The sequence below is a fragment of the Diuraphis noxia genome, unplaced genomic scaffold (genome assembly GCF_037042655.1).
Source record: "Diuraphis noxia isolate RWA-SAM2 unplaced genomic scaffold, SU_Dnox_SAM2 contig0001, whole genome shotgun sequence".
Classification (NCBI taxonomy): Eukaryota; Metazoa; Arthropoda; class Insecta; order Hemiptera; family Aphididae; genus Diuraphis; species Diuraphis noxia.
In genome coordinates, this window is record NW_028301711.1 from 81636711 (window position 1) to 81654113 (window position 17403).

The 17403-nt window shown below is 30.6% G+C and overlaps 2 protein-coding genes across 2 annotated transcripts; both read right to left on the minus strand.

Moving 5' to 3' along the window:
• Positions 1-1179: 1179 nt before the first annotated feature.
• Positions 1180-5029, minus strand: LOC149062041 (uncharacterized). The gene is made up of 12 exons (XM_089215188.1): positions 4994-5029; positions 4836-4941; positions 4734-4766; positions 4528-4672; positions 4240-4467; positions 3944-4108; positions 3784-3880; positions 3606-3707; positions 3300-3500; positions 3110-3196; positions 2158-3030; positions 1180-2086 (listed from the first exon to the last, which is right to left on the minus strand). Exons 1-11 carry the CDS (start codon positions 5027-5029, stop codon positions 2737-2739), a joined length of 1494 nt encoding a protein of 497 aa, XP_089071314.1. The 3' UTR covers positions 1180-2086; positions 2158-2736.
• Positions 5030-8298: 3269 nt separating this feature from the next.
• LOC149062042 (uncharacterized) lies at positions 8299-11117 on the minus strand. Its single transcript, XM_089217368.1, has 2 exons — positions 10518-11117; positions 8299-9471 (listed from the first exon to the last, which is right to left on the minus strand). Exons 1-2 carry the CDS (start codon positions 10869-10871, stop codon positions 8938-8940), a joined length of 888 nt encoding a protein of 295 aa, XP_089073494.1. The 5' UTR covers positions 10872-11117; the 3' UTR covers positions 8299-8937.
• Between the last annotated feature and the right edge of the window lie 6286 nt (positions 11118-17403).

Sequence of the window (17403 nt, forward strand, 5' to 3'; positions counted from 1 at the left end):
CCAATCACGGATCACCATTCACCGACCAGAGGGGTCTGACCGTGGGTCGTAGGCAGTTGTCCGAAAAATTATAAGAACTCAAGTCGAATGACGGTACCATTAAAGTTATTGCCAACATACAATTTAAAAAAAAATATATTATAAAACTTTTTTGTTTGTTTGTAGGGTAACACTGATCAACTAAATGATAATTCTTATATTTTTTGATAATAATTATATTATTAAATACTATTGCCAGACTATTAATAGATGTAAGATGTTTACCCACTGATTGCCGATTGTAATTTCAAGAATTTATTGAATTAAATAATATATTAAAGACCAATTTAATACGGAAAATAATAATCCTACGTTTTATCATTTTATACTGTCTATATTTTTAAAATTATTATTTGATTTTTGAAATGATTACAATTGATTATTGTTGTCGTTTAACTAAAAATAAAAATGTTGGCCGATAACAATTAAACAGCGACGCAGCGTTAAATCACCCTACAAGAACACTATCATGTGCTAATTATAAGTTATAACATTAATACAATAACATTATATTATTTTCATCAGGCATAATGGACATTATTATTATAAATAAAATGATTTCATTATCGATATTCGATAACAATTTCATTTGCTTTTGGAACACTGTCGTAAGTCGTAGTGGTACGTGGTTCCTACAATCCTACTAATATACGATTCATTTAGAGACGTCAAAATTACGTGAGTAAATATTTGAATTATTCGATTTTATAAGGCTCATGTGAAATTAAGAAATACTCGTACATGTAAAAGCTGTATAATATAATATGTAAATACGTAGGATAATTCGATAGATTATCGGGAACGAACATTGAACAAGTCTTATTTCAACTCTTTATGATTAATAAAAATTTTCTGAAAACATTAAATATATAAATATAACATTTAGATCATAAAGTATTTATTTATACGATATGAAGTAAAAAGACCGTACAAATTATTAAAATCCCTTTATTTAATTATATTTAATATGAAACATTAATTTACAAAATAATTCTTATAATATTATGAAAGACACAGTCTTGTAAAAGATACTTTTAAAATTGTATTTAAATACGGATACAAGTACATGTACATCCATTCAGAAAGTATTTAAAATACATTTCAAATTATTGATGTAATAACTGATTTAAATTGGTCACGTTACATTCAACTAGGTATTATTAGAACTTTTATACCACTTACTTAGGTACCTACTATTGTATTGACAAAAAATCGTAATATCATAATAAATACTAAATAGAATAGACATGTCGATAAGATAAAAATAGTATTTCATTCAGTGCACCCGCCGAAAATAGTGTGCGTGTGTTATGTAATTGTAATGATTGTATGATTTTATTCATTTATAGTAAAATATGTATTAATAGTCATGTTTACTGTTGTCTGTTACAACTTGCACAAGATTTCAGTAATTCGGTCACTATATAGTGACTACTCGTCAGTCGTTGAGCGTTGTAGAAGATGTTTTGTTTTATTAAATTGTTCGAATTATTTTACTACCGTCCGAAATAATGTTTAAATATTCGTTATACTTTATTTTATTTCTAGTTTTTTGGTATTACTTACGAAAATATGTTATAATCATTTCGTATTATTTTTAATATGGAAACATGGAGTGCTCATATTCTGGTCGTGAACGCAATGTAAAAAAAATTAACTTTGAACTGGAATCGGTATGTCAATTTATGCAAAATGAAATTTAAAGAAGGTAGTAAACATGTTTTTCTAGTATCTATCTAATTTAGTTGGTAAAAATATAATATATAAATGTATGTGTGTAGAATTAATAATAATTGTCAAAAATATTGTAAAATTAGGTAAGTTTTTGTTGTAGGTAGGTGGGTGAATGCTGAAAATATCAAACCTCTACAGTAGGATAAGAACCTAAACCTATCTCTTGTATAATATAACCATCTACTCTGTGTCCTGCACGTCTCAAAAAAGATAAGAGGCGATCTGAATTTAAGTCTTGAGTGTAGTCTACCAAAAAATCTTTAATTGCTTCAGTATTGGCTGTTCTTGCCCTTGTTGGAACACCATTTCGAATCTATGAAATATTCAAAGGGTATGAATGACAAGAATTTATAATTTTCAAGAAACTTTAAGTTTAATTCTAACCTTCAAATTTTGTTGCAGTTGTCTGAATTCCACAAATGACTGATTTTCTAAGAACAGTAGTTGGTCTATAAATAAAGTAAATAATTTAAAAATTAATTAGATTAAGTAATTGTCATTTCCTAAAGATAAATATAAAACAATACATTTTTAAATACAATTAAAACAAAATACAATTTTGGACTTACTTATACCTTAGGTTAGGTAACAAATTAATACAATTAACATATAAATATAAGTTTGGTTTAAATACACTGCCATTATTGTGGAACATCTTGCAATAAAAACATTGCAGATTCATACTATACTCAACAAAATTATTAGTAATTAACTCACAAAAACAATAAAAAAAAAAATTAAAAATACAATTTTAGACTTACTTATACCATGTACATTGTACATCCTTAGGTTAGGTAACAACTTAATTCAATAAACATATTAATATAATTTTGGTTAAAATATACTTTGCCTTTACCGTGGAATATCTTTACCTTTACCGTGCAATCAAAACATTTTACTGTTTTAGGTACATAGTAAACTGCCACTATTAAATCACATTTAGAACAAAATTAATAATTAGTGTTAAATCCTACTAAGGAATTCCCACACTTTGGGATGAGGTTTGATGAGCCTTAACAATGAAGCGTGGTAACTTTCAACAAAGTTATTTGTTCGGATATCTTTTTTAAACACTGTTATTGCTGTAGGTCCCATCGTTTCAAACCAATATCTCCAAATATAATCATATAAAAAATGTTCAAAACACATCATCAAATTGGGAAATTGATTAACGTAATCAACAATTGTTTGAAATCCATCCTCCATTGATGGGATATCGTCAGTTTTTACAGCAGGCAAATATGGTAAAGCTAAAACCTGTAAGTAATGAATCTAAATTAAATTTTTGTTAAATTAAGAAAAGTACTATTTTATAGTTTTAATATTCAAAAATTACCATTCTTAACACTCTGGCAGCTATTGGATTTTTTGTAATTAAGTGGTATATGCTAGTTTTTTTATTTCTAACAAAACGTATTATTGCCTAAAAAAATAAAATATTAATCGTATAGGTATACTTTCATAGCCATTAAAAAAAAAAAAAAAACTTAAGTGTTTGAAATTAATTTTATATAGGTATTAGGTACCTGGCAAAAATGAAAATAACATCCTTGATGATCGCTTTCAGGGAATACTGTTTTCATTGCATTCATCAATCCATATTCATAATCCGTTATAATTGTGAGTTGGCTATATGTTAATGGTAACACATTTCTAATATATGACAGCAACTCAACATATATTTCTTCGGTCTTTCCTGACAATATTGCGTACACCAATGGAAAACTCTACAACAAAGTATGTGCATTATGCCATTATTACATAATTGCTTATTTTATTTATTGTTATGATTTTTAATTATTTGCCCATTGATTATAATATTTATGCCTTACCACATTTTTATAAATTATTTGGAAAGTAAATATTTGGTATGCATCTTTTTTTTTAAATTTTGGCACTGTTTTAAATGTCCCATCACATCCTGCTACCTGAACCTAATATTTTAATTAATAGTTACTTAAATAATTATCATAATATAATTTTAGCCTTAAGGTTTAAAACATTACATACATTTCTTAATTCTGGTCCTAGTTGTTGAATATTAGTTGTATTGCAAAAAATTAAACCTTTGATTTGTTGGTTTATTAATAAAGGACCTTGATAAAACCTATTAAAATTTAAAGTTGTTGATATTTAAACTACTTAGATTAAGGAATAAATATTAATTTACTTATTTGATGGATTTTGCAGTGTTGATGTATATTGGTTATTTGCCATTAGTAATATGTGAAGGTCTTCAATATTGTCAGGTGTTGCAGGAAATGACTTTTGCCTCAGACGACGCATCCGTTCAGAGCATTGGAGAAAGGTATAATCTTGTGCAGCATTTGGAAAACTATAAAGTAAGTTGGTGTTATAATTTAAAATAAATTTTTACAGATTAATATACTCTTAAATTTTTCAGATAAACCAATTGCAATTATTAAAAGACATTTGTTTAATTTGTTAAATAAAAATATGTATTACTTAACAATCTCTTCCATGTATATTCCTCTCGAAGAATATGAACATACAGATTTTTTTAATGCCTTATTTGTCAATGTTTGCCTGAAAATTGGTACCTCCTCGTTGAATGGCCTTACTTGATGATTGTGGTGTTTACACAAAATTAATTCATCATTATTTTGGTCAGGGGATATATGAGCAGTTGCTCGACACGGGTTCTGCGATTTTTTTTCAAGACATACCAAATATCTGTACAATTAAGACATTAAATTTTTAATTTTTTTTTTAATTTACCTTTTTTATACTCACATTTTGTTCTCAGTTTTTTTATTTTTATAATAAAGGAAGCCCAGATTATCCCGTACAATTTCGGTCATTCTTTGAGTACCAAAAACTATTGTGTATGTCTCAGGCCTTTCCAAATTAAGGACTTCACATGATAGCTTTTGGGGTTCTATTTCATGTAAAATTAAATAGTAAGTGAAAGAATTACATTAAATAACTTAAATACATACCCGGATTATAATTTTCGATATGCTCTTTAGAATCTATTTGTATATAAAAAAAAAGAAATATTTATTTATAATATTTTATTATTTAAATAGTTGAATACATACTATTATCATTGTCATTATGTACCAAATCCATCATCACATAGTCATGATCATGACTAATAATACCTACAGCATCATTATATATATTATTAATTTTCAGTCTATACATCTATAATCATGATTATTTATGTTAAATGTTAATTAAATTCTTTAATTCTTACCATGCTCTTGATTGGTAAAATTATAGGCATGGTCATGATTTACAATATCTAAACAAACTTTCAAAATAATTTTTAAAAAAAATGTATAAAAAAATCAATATTATAATAATAATATTTACCGTTATTTGTTGGTACATCCATTTTAAATAATAATTTAATGTCCAAGTCAAACAAAGATTTTCAGATGTAGAATAATAATTTTTATATATATGTAGAGTATAATATAATTTTTATGTATATGTGGAGAATAATATAATTTTTGTATATATGTTGAATATAATATAATTTTTATCAATTTTAAAATAGAGATTTTTTTGTCCGATGGTTGGCAATAACTCCATGCTTTCGGAGTCTTATCAAGTTTCTCTCTCTTATCATTTTTCGGACAACTGCCGATGCCCCCTGACCGTTTCGGCGGCTCAGTATGCATGCGCGAAAGTGGGTCAAATTAAACTGACTAGAGTATTTTACTTTTGGCTGTATCAGAAGACCATTTAAAAAGTGCTGAAATTATATTAGAATCTTTAAATAACAATGTTGTCAAGGCCTATTTCTACTTTATAAAAAACTCTTTAAATTTGTTTAATTCATTTAACGCCATGTTTCAAACCAAACATATAATAATTCATGAAATGTTTTCAAATTTCAATGTATTCAATAGGCTTTTAAAAACGATTTCACAAAATTTCATAAAACCTGAATATTTAATGACTGATAAATTGGATCAACTTTCATTTACAGATCCTAAAAACTATTTGCCAGAATCAGAAATATTTGTGGGATCTGAATGTGAATAATTCATTAAAACTCTTCCGAAATGTCTATAATTTTATGTCCAAGCTGCCCAAGAAATTGCAGTAAGATTGCCCATAAATAATCAGCTCTTTCAAGAATTTCAATTTTTTGATCCAAACATTTACTTGAATCCCCAAAACTATAACATATCCAATCAGTTGGATAATTCAAAAGAAATATTTGTAAGTTATATTGATAAATATAAAATCGTTGAAGAATTGCGTGAAATACCCTATTTCTTTAATAATGAACAAATAGAAAACTTTAAAAAAATTAGTATTGCAGAAATGTGGCACGAAATTGGCATTGTCAAAGATTTATTAGTGACAATTAAAAATTTAATAATATTTGCACTTTAGCCAAAATGATTTTAACATTGCCTCATAGTAATGCTTCTGCTGAACGGACTTTTTCTATTGTCAACGATGTTAAGACCAAAAAAAGAAATGGGGTAGGTGATAACACCTTAAATGCAGTTACGATAATTCGTTCATCTTTTCAGGATAAAAACCTAACAGCTAACAAATTTATTGTAAGTGATAAACATAAAATTACATAATTATAATATGTGGAAAACAGAAACTAAAAAGTAAACAATAGACTGAATAAAATGTATTATTCTTTAACTAAAAACATGTGGACTGATACTTGCTTGTTTTATTATTTTAATTTTTATGAATTATGTTAATACTTAAAATGTTTTTTATTTATGTTTATATCATTATATTATTATTACCTACATAGTTTTTTTTTTTTTTAACTTGATTAATATTTTATTTACACTCAGCAGTGCTCTTAAAAGTGTATAAGTTTCTTTTAATACTAGTGAATAGTGATATTTTTCTTCCATAAATAAATGAGATGTTAAATACCTAATATCTTTGTTTATTATTTCATCCTATGTAATCCGTGCTGACATTTTACAAGTTAAATAGTACAGTTTTGAATTTTAATAAATATAAAATATTATTTTTATCCATGTTGATAATGGCATATATATTGTTATAACTTATAAATATAAAGTAACTGCAAAAACCTTCTAAACATATTCCGCTATTATTATATGTCTAAATCTATAATTACCTTAACAATAACACCATAAAAAATACAAATTATAAATGTTTGTAACGATACAGTAAGTACACATCAATATATTCTCATATTAACGGACATTATCAATATTGCTAGCGCGCCCAGTGGTATATTAACGCGAAGAATCAGTAATATCGACGCGTACAGACGCGCCGCCGGTCGACCGAGAAATAACTATGTGTTGTTGGATGAGCTTGACACTTAGCGCCACAACAGATGGCGTGCCTCAGGCATTCGATCACTAACCAGTGTGTATTAGTATTAATTAATGACTTTTAATTAAGTAATATGTATAAACAATACCTACAATATGAAGCATGTCATCAGCAAAGTTGACCATGACGAACAATTATCAGTAGCAACAATTTAGACCATTGAATATCACCAAAAGGTGAGTATGCATTATCACCATTTCTGTTCACGGCGGCAATCGAGATAGTCGATAAATAGGCTCCGTGAACACAGTATTCGAATATAGTTTTCCGCTGTGGCTGGATATAGTGTGAAAGCCAGGTCAAACAGTCCAGAGAGAAGTATCACACATCGCTGCTGTCTGATTTGCTTATTTGACACAATATCAGTGTTCGCCGTCCGAGGAAATCACCACCTATCCAGACTACGAGTCAAACAAACGCCTCATCATCACACAAGTAGAGTCGAGGAGAACCGTGAGTCAAACTTAAGATACTTAACCTGTTAAACTAAAAAACCTTTTTTCCCTGTTTGATGTTTTTTTTTAATTTGTAAAATCACTTTGTGTGATCTAAGATATAAAAGAAAATAATGTTATTTTTCAAATATCTATAATTATATTAAAATAAATAGATAATAGTTATGTGTGAACAATAAAACTGTATTGAGTTCATTAATAATTATTACATGTTATATTTGTGAATTTTTAATATAAAAATAAGGTATAGTACAGTAGGTGCATGAACTAAAGCGTCGATTACATTGAGCGAGTTTACAAGCTGATAGTTGGCAAATTCACTATCTGCTAGTAAACTCGCCTAGTGTAATCATGTTCACTAGCCAACTAGCAGATTGTTAACTATCCGCGAGTAAAGTTGAAAGCTGGTCTACTTTATTCGCTACTCGCTGGCGTTTATGGTTTCAGTGTCGACAAAATGTCGACGGAAATTGTACGTGCGGGTGTCATTATTTTAGCTAATGCTATCAAAAAGGAGTTAAAAAAAAAAGAAAAGCGGAAAAGGCAAAGAAATATATGGGTGAAACAATGGATAGGCAGACGCGAGATGTATGGTGCATCGAGCAGTTTACTGAAAGAGTTGAAGGACGAAGACGCTTCAGCTTATCGCAATATTTTGAGATTAGACTGTACCCATTTTGAAGATTTACTGAAGATGGTAGATGGAATGCTCAAAAAAGAAGATACAGTTATGAGAATGGCAATCCCAGTAATCACAAAACTTGAAGTAACACTACGTTATCTAGCAACTGGCGATTCTTTTAAGTCTCTGCAATACCTTTTTCGAGTTCCCGAATCGACTATATCGATATTTTTGCCTGAAGTGCTATCGGCGATTTCTTTCGTCCTTCGACCATTCATTGAGGTATGTAAAAATTAATTTAAAAATGCCATTTTAAAATAATTTCTATATTTCTTGTAATGTAAGATAAATTGACACAAGACTGAAATAAAAAAAATAATATTTGTATAACTAATACATTAGTATTTAAAATTTGTCTCAAATATTATATTACAAGTATTTAAGTAATATTCGAATACCACAAATTTTTTTTAGTAGTATTCTATATACTTTTTCAAATTGATTTTAAATACTACTCAAATATTTTTTTTAAGAATTTTTTTAAACAGTTGTAGGTAGTTACAGGTATAGGTATGCAAAATATATTAAATTACATTCTAAAAAAAATACATAAACCACTATAAATAGGTTAAGCCCCCCTTTACCATTGAAAATAATATATAAAACATGATTTTCAATTAATTTGCGAACTAAAACAGTACGTTTTTTTAAAGAAATGTATTTAATAAAAATATAGTTACAATATTTATATGTAAATATTTAGTATTACAGCGAACTTGGTCCAAATGTTTGAAACATAACCTGTTTTAAAACATCATCGTCATTTGAGGAGGTAGACAATGAATAGTCAGAAGATGGTGAAAATGGGACTGGTGAAAATGGAACATGACTTGCTTCTCGGGAATTTAAATTAACTGTAGGCTCCAAAGATGTTAGCTTAGAACGAATGATAGAATTCTGAATTTCCTGTTGTAGTAAAATTGCTTGTCGCTGCGGCAACTGACGAAGCTCGGCCGCCACAAACTTTCCGAACTGGTCATATGGCTTCTCCTCTGCTGCAGACTGTGCAATTTTGTCCAATTGCTGAATCGCGACTGATATTTCAGAATTTGAGTTTTCGTCGGATACTACTCGTTTTTTGACCCTTTTCACTGATGCTGCTGGTGGTCTCATTTCTGTTGATTGCTTCTCTTTGTGGAGTTCTTTTGGGCAGCTGCTTTCGTTGTTAGACACATCATATTCCGAGCAGTTTTGACCGTCCTCATCTGGCTCTATTTCTTCACTGTTTTGCGATAGCTCCTAGAAATAGTACAAAAATGATAATGCACAAATAAAGTAGATTTATTAAATAAATTTCGCAACGATGAGTTAATAAATAACATAATATATTACACATATATATTTATTTTTATAATATTTATTATTTATTAATAATATGTTAACTGATTTAATTTATTAATCTTATTATTTGCAGGTACCTAAAGTAGTTGATGAATGGAAAGAAATCGAAAATAAATTTTCCCAACGTTGGAATTTCCCTAGATGTGTCGGGGCCATTGATGGGAAACACGTAATTATCAAAAGACCTCCTTGTTCCGGTTCAACCTACTTTAATTACAAAAAAACCTATAGCATCATATTATTTGCCATGGTTGATGCCGATTATTGCTTTACTTATATTGACGTAGGTGGCAATGGACGCGCAAGTGACAGCGCAATATTTAGAGATAGTACTTTAAATATTGCAATGGAAAGTAATACTCTTGGAATACCTGACCATGCTGTTATTATTGGAGATGATGCATTCCCTTTAAGAACAAATCTTTTGAAACCTTATAGTAAAACTGGGCTAAGTGATATGGAAAAGGTATTTAATTATCGTCTTTCACGTGCCAGAAGAGTTGTTGAGAATGCTTTTGGCATACTTGCATGGAGATTCAGAATATTTTCAAGACCAATAGATTTAAAACCCGAAACTACTGATAAAGTAATTTGGGCAGCTTGCAGTCTTCATAATTGGTTACGAAAGACTGCTCCAGGAAATTACTTACCTTCACAAGCAGTAGATAGAGAGGATTTAAATACTGGAAATATAACACCTGGACTATGGAGGGAAAATGCAAACATTTTGCAACCTATTAATAATTTAGGCAGCAATAATTACAAACGTGCTGCTGAGGATGTCAGACGAGCATATGCTACCCACTTCATAGAAGAAAATCCTCTGCCGTGGCAGTGGGAGAAAGTTGGAATAACAATTTAAATAATAAATATAAAATGATCTGTTAATTATTATTAATTTATAAATACCTAAATATTCATTAAAAATAAAAATTTTTACTCACCAAATTTGATTTGCTATTTCTTGTACTCAAAACCTCTGACAAATAATTTGCTTCGTTAAACCAAGCAAGCTTTGGTGAATAAACTTCTTCGGTACCACTTCCACTTTTCTTGCTTTTTTCAATTTTGTGTAGTTCTTGTCTGTACACATCTTTAATGGATTTGATTCTAGCCTTCAATTGCTTTACATCCATTTCTCCAATTAACTGATTTTCATTAAGTTCATTATAAAAACGTTGGAAAATTTCATTTTTTAATTTTGTGTTGCAATAGTCTTTATCTTTTATATTCCATAACAAATGGTACTGTTGGTACACATTAAGAAATTGTATAATATTACTTGTGTTCCACTTCATTTTAACAGTAGTTACAAGCAGAAATGTCGATTAAAAATCGTAATATTAGTTTAATTAAAACGTAGGTACCTAATATTCACAACGGCAAACCGCCTCGGGGTAGTACACGTGGTTTTTACTCGCTAGCTAGTTGGCTACTGAGCGAGTAGTACACGTTTTGCGTGTAATCATTACAATCGCACTAGCCGACTAGTCCGCTTCTTAAATAGCCAACTATCAGCTTGTAAACTCGCTCAATGTAATCGACGCTTAAGATATACATTATTATTATTATTATTATTATTATTATTTTTTTTTTTAATTAACTGTATTATTAGATATACAGTGGCGGTTTTGGGGGTGAGGCAAGTGAGGCGGTGCCTCACTTAAAAATTTAGTAAGAGGAATATGTTTTTTAAACAAATTAGACATAGTATATATTTTTTTCATTTGTATAATATATTATTAATGTTCTGAATTTTGTCATAGAAAAATGTCAAAACAGAATATTAGATTTTAATACAAACATCATTCTGTAGTTAATAGTAATTAATAATATGGTATCAGTTTATACGGGTGTAAGGACTACGCGGAGCACGGGGCACAGGTTGTTTCAGGCTAAAATTATACGCGATTTTGTTGCCCGGTGTCGACTGTGGTCTCGTAATCTTCCAACCGTACCCGTAAGAGCGACCGCTGACGGTGCCTCTCACGTGTAGTTGTATTTAATATTACTGAATAATACGATCCCGCACGCACACGAGCCGTACGCATAGCACATGCACTTCATAGGCGACGATTGAGGCGGCATGTAAACATTGGCTCGGCCGAAAAAGTACACAATAATTATTGAATTATCATCAGTGTTGGTGACACTGCGTAAAAATCAGCTAAACGACGTACAATTACAACACTGCAGTTATCTTCTATTCGTATCGAATTGTTTAATCATAGTCTGTGCTTGTATTGTCGTCTATCTGCTATCTCTACTACCTATTCTACTAATCACTTTCTAATCTTTTCAACATGTCAATTTGTTTAATGTATTATAAGTTTGTGTTTTTATTATATACATATATATATGTAAATGTATATAATTGTTGTATATATGTATGTTAATATTTAGTCGCCTCAGTCAAAATTGAATCCCAAAACCGCCACTGAATCTATATAGTATATCTTAGTTCATGGTTTAAAACTTTATTTTATAATATTATATACTATGAGTTTTATATTATATTTATAATCTACCGCAGATGTCAGCACTGCAGGGAAATTTCGAGTAAAACCGAGATACTTTGTGTCTCCTTGCGAGAATATTGCAGATTCTTTCATCACTGCGAAGAAGTCAATAAATCAGAATTAAGAAATCATTCAACTTTAAAATTTTTAATATAACCAAAATAACTAATGAAGTAGGTACTCCTGGAATCTATTAAGGAACATAAATATGTGTTGTTTGGAGCTTTTTCAAGAAAAACTTACCCACCAAGACAAAGAAAAGGCTTGAAAAAAAGTTTTAGGCACTGCTAAAAGTGTGGGTCACAAATTATCAGAAAATAAAGAAAATGATTGGACGTATATTCGTGATACGTTCTGGCAAAACCATAAGAAAAAAGCAATGGTAATTTACTTAGTTACATTTACATTATAAAGTTAAGGTGCATAATATGAAAGCATAATAATATACGGTATTTGGAAATTTCCTCCCATGATTTGTAACGGTACATTTACCCCCTGAATCAATATATTTTTTTACACATAACTAACTTTATGTTGCAAAATAGATTTAAATTAATTAGTACATACCAGTTGTGTGTAAATATTATATATTTACATATTTGTAATCTCTACTTAAGTATTTAATCTATATTCATGTATGGAATAAATATAAGTCTGGATGGTCATTTAAACAAATTATTTATTGTAGCTTAAAATTGGACGTAAAACTGGCTCTGCAGGAGGAAAAAATTGCAAACTTACCACAACTCATAAATTGGCTTTAGACATAATTGGTCGACAAGCGCTAGTTGTACAGGGTAGGTATACAAAATTCCTTGGACCATACACATGTGACTGAACTAGAGAATATTAATGAGAATGTGGTGGCTCATTCAAGTACATTTAATGATATGAATTTGATCAGTCTAATTCATCAGCAGAAACATCAACCATTAGTTTAATTTCAAATGTACCACTAAATGATAATGTTAAAAATACTGAAAAATGTAAGTTTGCATCATATAACTAGTAATGGTTAATAACATAAGTATAAACAATCAAGGTTATTATGTTGCATCATTATAAATGTTTTTATAGTAAAACAAAGAGTGATGGTAGCAAGTTCTTAAAAACAATATAATGATATGGATACAATAACAGTATTAAAGCGCAGGAATTTGGAACTTCGAGTTGAATGGTTGGAAAACAAAATTATAAAGAAACGCAAGAAATATTACAGCTAGAAAATAAATTATTAATGGAACATTCCAAGTTTATACCTTGGTGATTAAGTTATAAATAAAACTAAGGGGGTGGGCTGGCGTAACGTCACCCCAGCCCACCCCTTAACGGAATTTGGAATTTCTCACCGTCATTCGTTTGTACGCTATTTATATGAATTTGTATGACACATTTTAACCCTTAATTTTCAAATCTACCCTTGTCGGGATGGTTACACGTCACCCCATCCCACCCCTTAACGGAATTTGGAATTGCTCACCAAATAGATAACAAAGCTTTATTTTGCCTAATATGTACCAGCTATTGATTTAATAATTGTCATCTACTTGACGTCGATACGTATAAATTTATTCATGAAGTATTACTGTTATTTGACTTTTACGTTTTATAAGTTATCGGCCCAAATTTATTCAAGCAGCCCAAGGCAGGGATTGCCCTTCAGCCACCACAGCCAGTCTACTACTGCTCCAAGCTTATTAATATTTAATATATATTGGTTAGGGTTTTCTAACACCTAAACTAACTTTAATTTACCAGATTCAATTTTAAGAGTACAATATAGTAACTAGAATATTTCAATAATTCTATATAAACCATATTTTCTCTCATCTCGCTACACCAGAAATTTGAATAAAATATAACTGTTGACGTAGTGTCGTAGTTTATCATCATTAAATATCAATTGCTCACACTTGTAAGCAGAACTAATTTAAATAAAAAATAAAAAACCTTTCAAAGGAGAATAAGAACACCTTAGGCTGGCGTAACGCGCGTGAAGAATATTCCATCCGAGAATTAATAATTATTTTATGGCTGAATATGAACACAACGAACGGTTTAGAATGAACTCAGTGATGTTGGAGTATATTATTAGCTGTATAGGGCATCTTCTAGTCCAGTGGTTCTTAACCTTTTTTTCGATCGTAATAACCAACTTCTAACGCCCCCATCCCTCATGTAAAATCAAATTTTCTTTTTATAAATATATATATTTATTTATTCATTCAACAGTATATTATAACATTATTAATTAAAGTAAAAGCTCTTATTTTTAGATAGTAATGGTTATATTTTACTTTACTTTACAAAAAAAAAAAAAAATTATAAAATATAAAAATTGTACCTATAGATCACCTTTGTTGCAAATGTCCACGATTTCTTTGTTTCGTCAAATGCTGAATAACAACACTGAATCCTTTTTTAACTAGATACGTTGACAGGAAAGAGAGAAGCAACAATTTAAATTGTCGCCATAGTTGTGAATAAGTGTCTTTACCTGCTTAAAAACAAGTTGTGCCTCACAGTCGTTGTACGTGCCCAACAATTTTGGGGCTATCCGAAGGACCACTCGATGACGTCCGAGAGCGAATTGAGTAATAATACTCTGTTGCGGGGCGTAGGTAGGCAACTAAAAATCCGACGCCTTATATTCCGTAAGATAGGCAATATGAAGAGCACTACGACAACGACGACGTGGACAGATCATGTACAATGGAAAAGAGGATGTGACAGTTTATTTATGGGCAGGGGTCTCTGTGGTCGATCCGGTCTGGTACAATGACCACAGAGCTTACAACACCAGGGACAAGACTTAAACTAAACTTAACACTACTGAAGTCTTAAGATGTTGAGGACAGTGCGTGTTGAGGTGGGTGATGGACACTAGATGGCCTTGGCGGCCTCTCACACACCACGGCGGGTGCTGGCGGACTTATGCGTGCCGGCAAACACTCATCAACGACTGACGTGGTATTGACGGCGGCACGGAGACCAACCTCGTTAACTCAGAACGTCGAGTTGACTTCGCGAGACGTGTGCGGGGATAATTTAGGAATAAAATAATGACTCACTTATGGGTGGTGTGGTGGAGTATATTGTTCAATAAATATGACTTTACTAGCGCATGACGTAAGTACGTTTGGTACAACTTGCCGCAATGGCGAGGACAAAATATACAAAATTGATGCCGTACTGGCGATTAACAATAAGACAAAAAATGGTGATGCTTTAATAGCGAACACACACCAAAAAAAAGACCACACACCAACAAAAAAAAACGACACACCGGCAGACAGGTCGACGCCAATAACAAGAAATTAGAAAAAAAATAATTACAGATAATAAAGAATGGGTAAAACACGATTGCGTACGTTCGTTATTGGCGATACCTTTTTTAGGTACACGATTGCGTACGATTTTACCTGATTTTTAACTAAACGATTGCGTACGAAATTTTAAGCGCTGTTGCCAATTTTCATACCGGTATATATGCCACATATGACCAGGGTTAGGATTTTAAAATTGTATAAAAATGTTTTCCAGACGCCTATTCATAGTGCGAGCTCTTTGTTTAATTATTTTATCTGCATAATTAGGACTCGCATGCTCTTCGCAGTTCGCATTAGGACAAACACAATGTCCGGCGGCTAGAGGTGATGGGACACGCAACTTTTGTGGCGCGACACACACTCCGTGTCTGTGTCTCGTGTGTACGAGTGTATTCATAACAATAGTAGCCGGCCAAAAGTGTCTCGTCTGAAAGCGCTCTTACAGCGATAATAAATATAGATATAATGTACTATTACGATAATTTCGTATTAGATATCTGCACGAGTGAATAACTGAATAAGAGCTCTAGAAAAAGTTAATAAATACATTGCGTTTTATCACTTTTATCGCTTTTACTATCTAACTTATTGTTAAAGATATCACATATAACGAAATATCGTTATATCCGTTACGGATACGGTATTTTCTGAGTTTCAGTCGATCGTTGATGATTGTAGTGCGCTGAGTGTTTATACCGATAATACCGAAATCTAGTAATAATATATAAGCGATTATACAATCGGTTAATAATGGGAGAGTGAAGAAAATGGCAAAACAAGACTTAAACAGAATCCAAAGCACCATAAAGGATTATGATGAGTATAAAAAAATCCATAAGAATGTAACCCAATATTTAAAAGTAGTAGGCTATAGATGCCAAGGAATCGAAATTTAAACTTAGATACTAATTCATTAATTACTTTTTTACTATTAACTTTTTTTTAAAATTATTTTAGAACTTTTTAATTTATTCGATATTTTTTATATTATTATTATTTTATATTATATTTTATTAAATTTATTTATATACGATGAAAAAATTAATTTGACAACGTTGCATACAATTTAATACGCAATCGTGTTTATTTATTTTTTCTTAAGGGTACTTTTAACCCATCTACAAACATACGCAATCGTGTTGCCAAAAAGGACAAACGTACGCAATCGTTTTCTACCCTAAAGAATATGGCAAAAATAATAATAATAAATTGATAGGAATATATGGTAATAAAATAATAATCGTACGGCAAAAGCCCCATTAATTTAACACAGAGAACATATAAACAAAGAGAATAAATAATACTCAGGTATAATAATTTGACAATTAAAACACAAAGGACGGAGTGGTGTGCGGGGACGATGGGAAAAAGTGGACAGACCGATAAGACATTCCTCGTTACCGTGCGCCGCGCTCATTAGCATATCGCTATCATTTTCAGCGCCAACAGTCGTGTTTAAGATCGATAAACTCTATTTGTAAATGAGGTTCGAGATCTTCTACAGATTCAAACGAAAATGATCTAAAATCCAATTACAGATTTGTAACTCAATTAGATCTTGAAATCTTGATTAAATTTCTGCTTTGAGCTGAAAAATGTGATCAGTGAAAATTATCTTTTAATCTTGATGGCTTCATTGCTTCATTAGAAAATGTTTTTCTTTCACTCAAATGTAGAATTTTTTATTTTTCTCTCCAAAACGGTCACTATACATTGAGTGGTGATGCAATAAAACCAAAATTACAACTATTCTGATTTCTCATTAAATTATTTGTAGTGCTTTTATACAATATTAATAAATTGTATTATTTTTAATCTCCGAGTTTGAAAAGCTCACCGCCCCATCAACGCCCCTTCAAAACTATTGTCCCTCAGAGATACCGAAATGCCTCCAATGGGGCGGTACCACCCCCATTAAGAACCACTGTTCTAGTCCATCATACAAACAGAAATCATGCATTATACCCTATTCAACAAATACA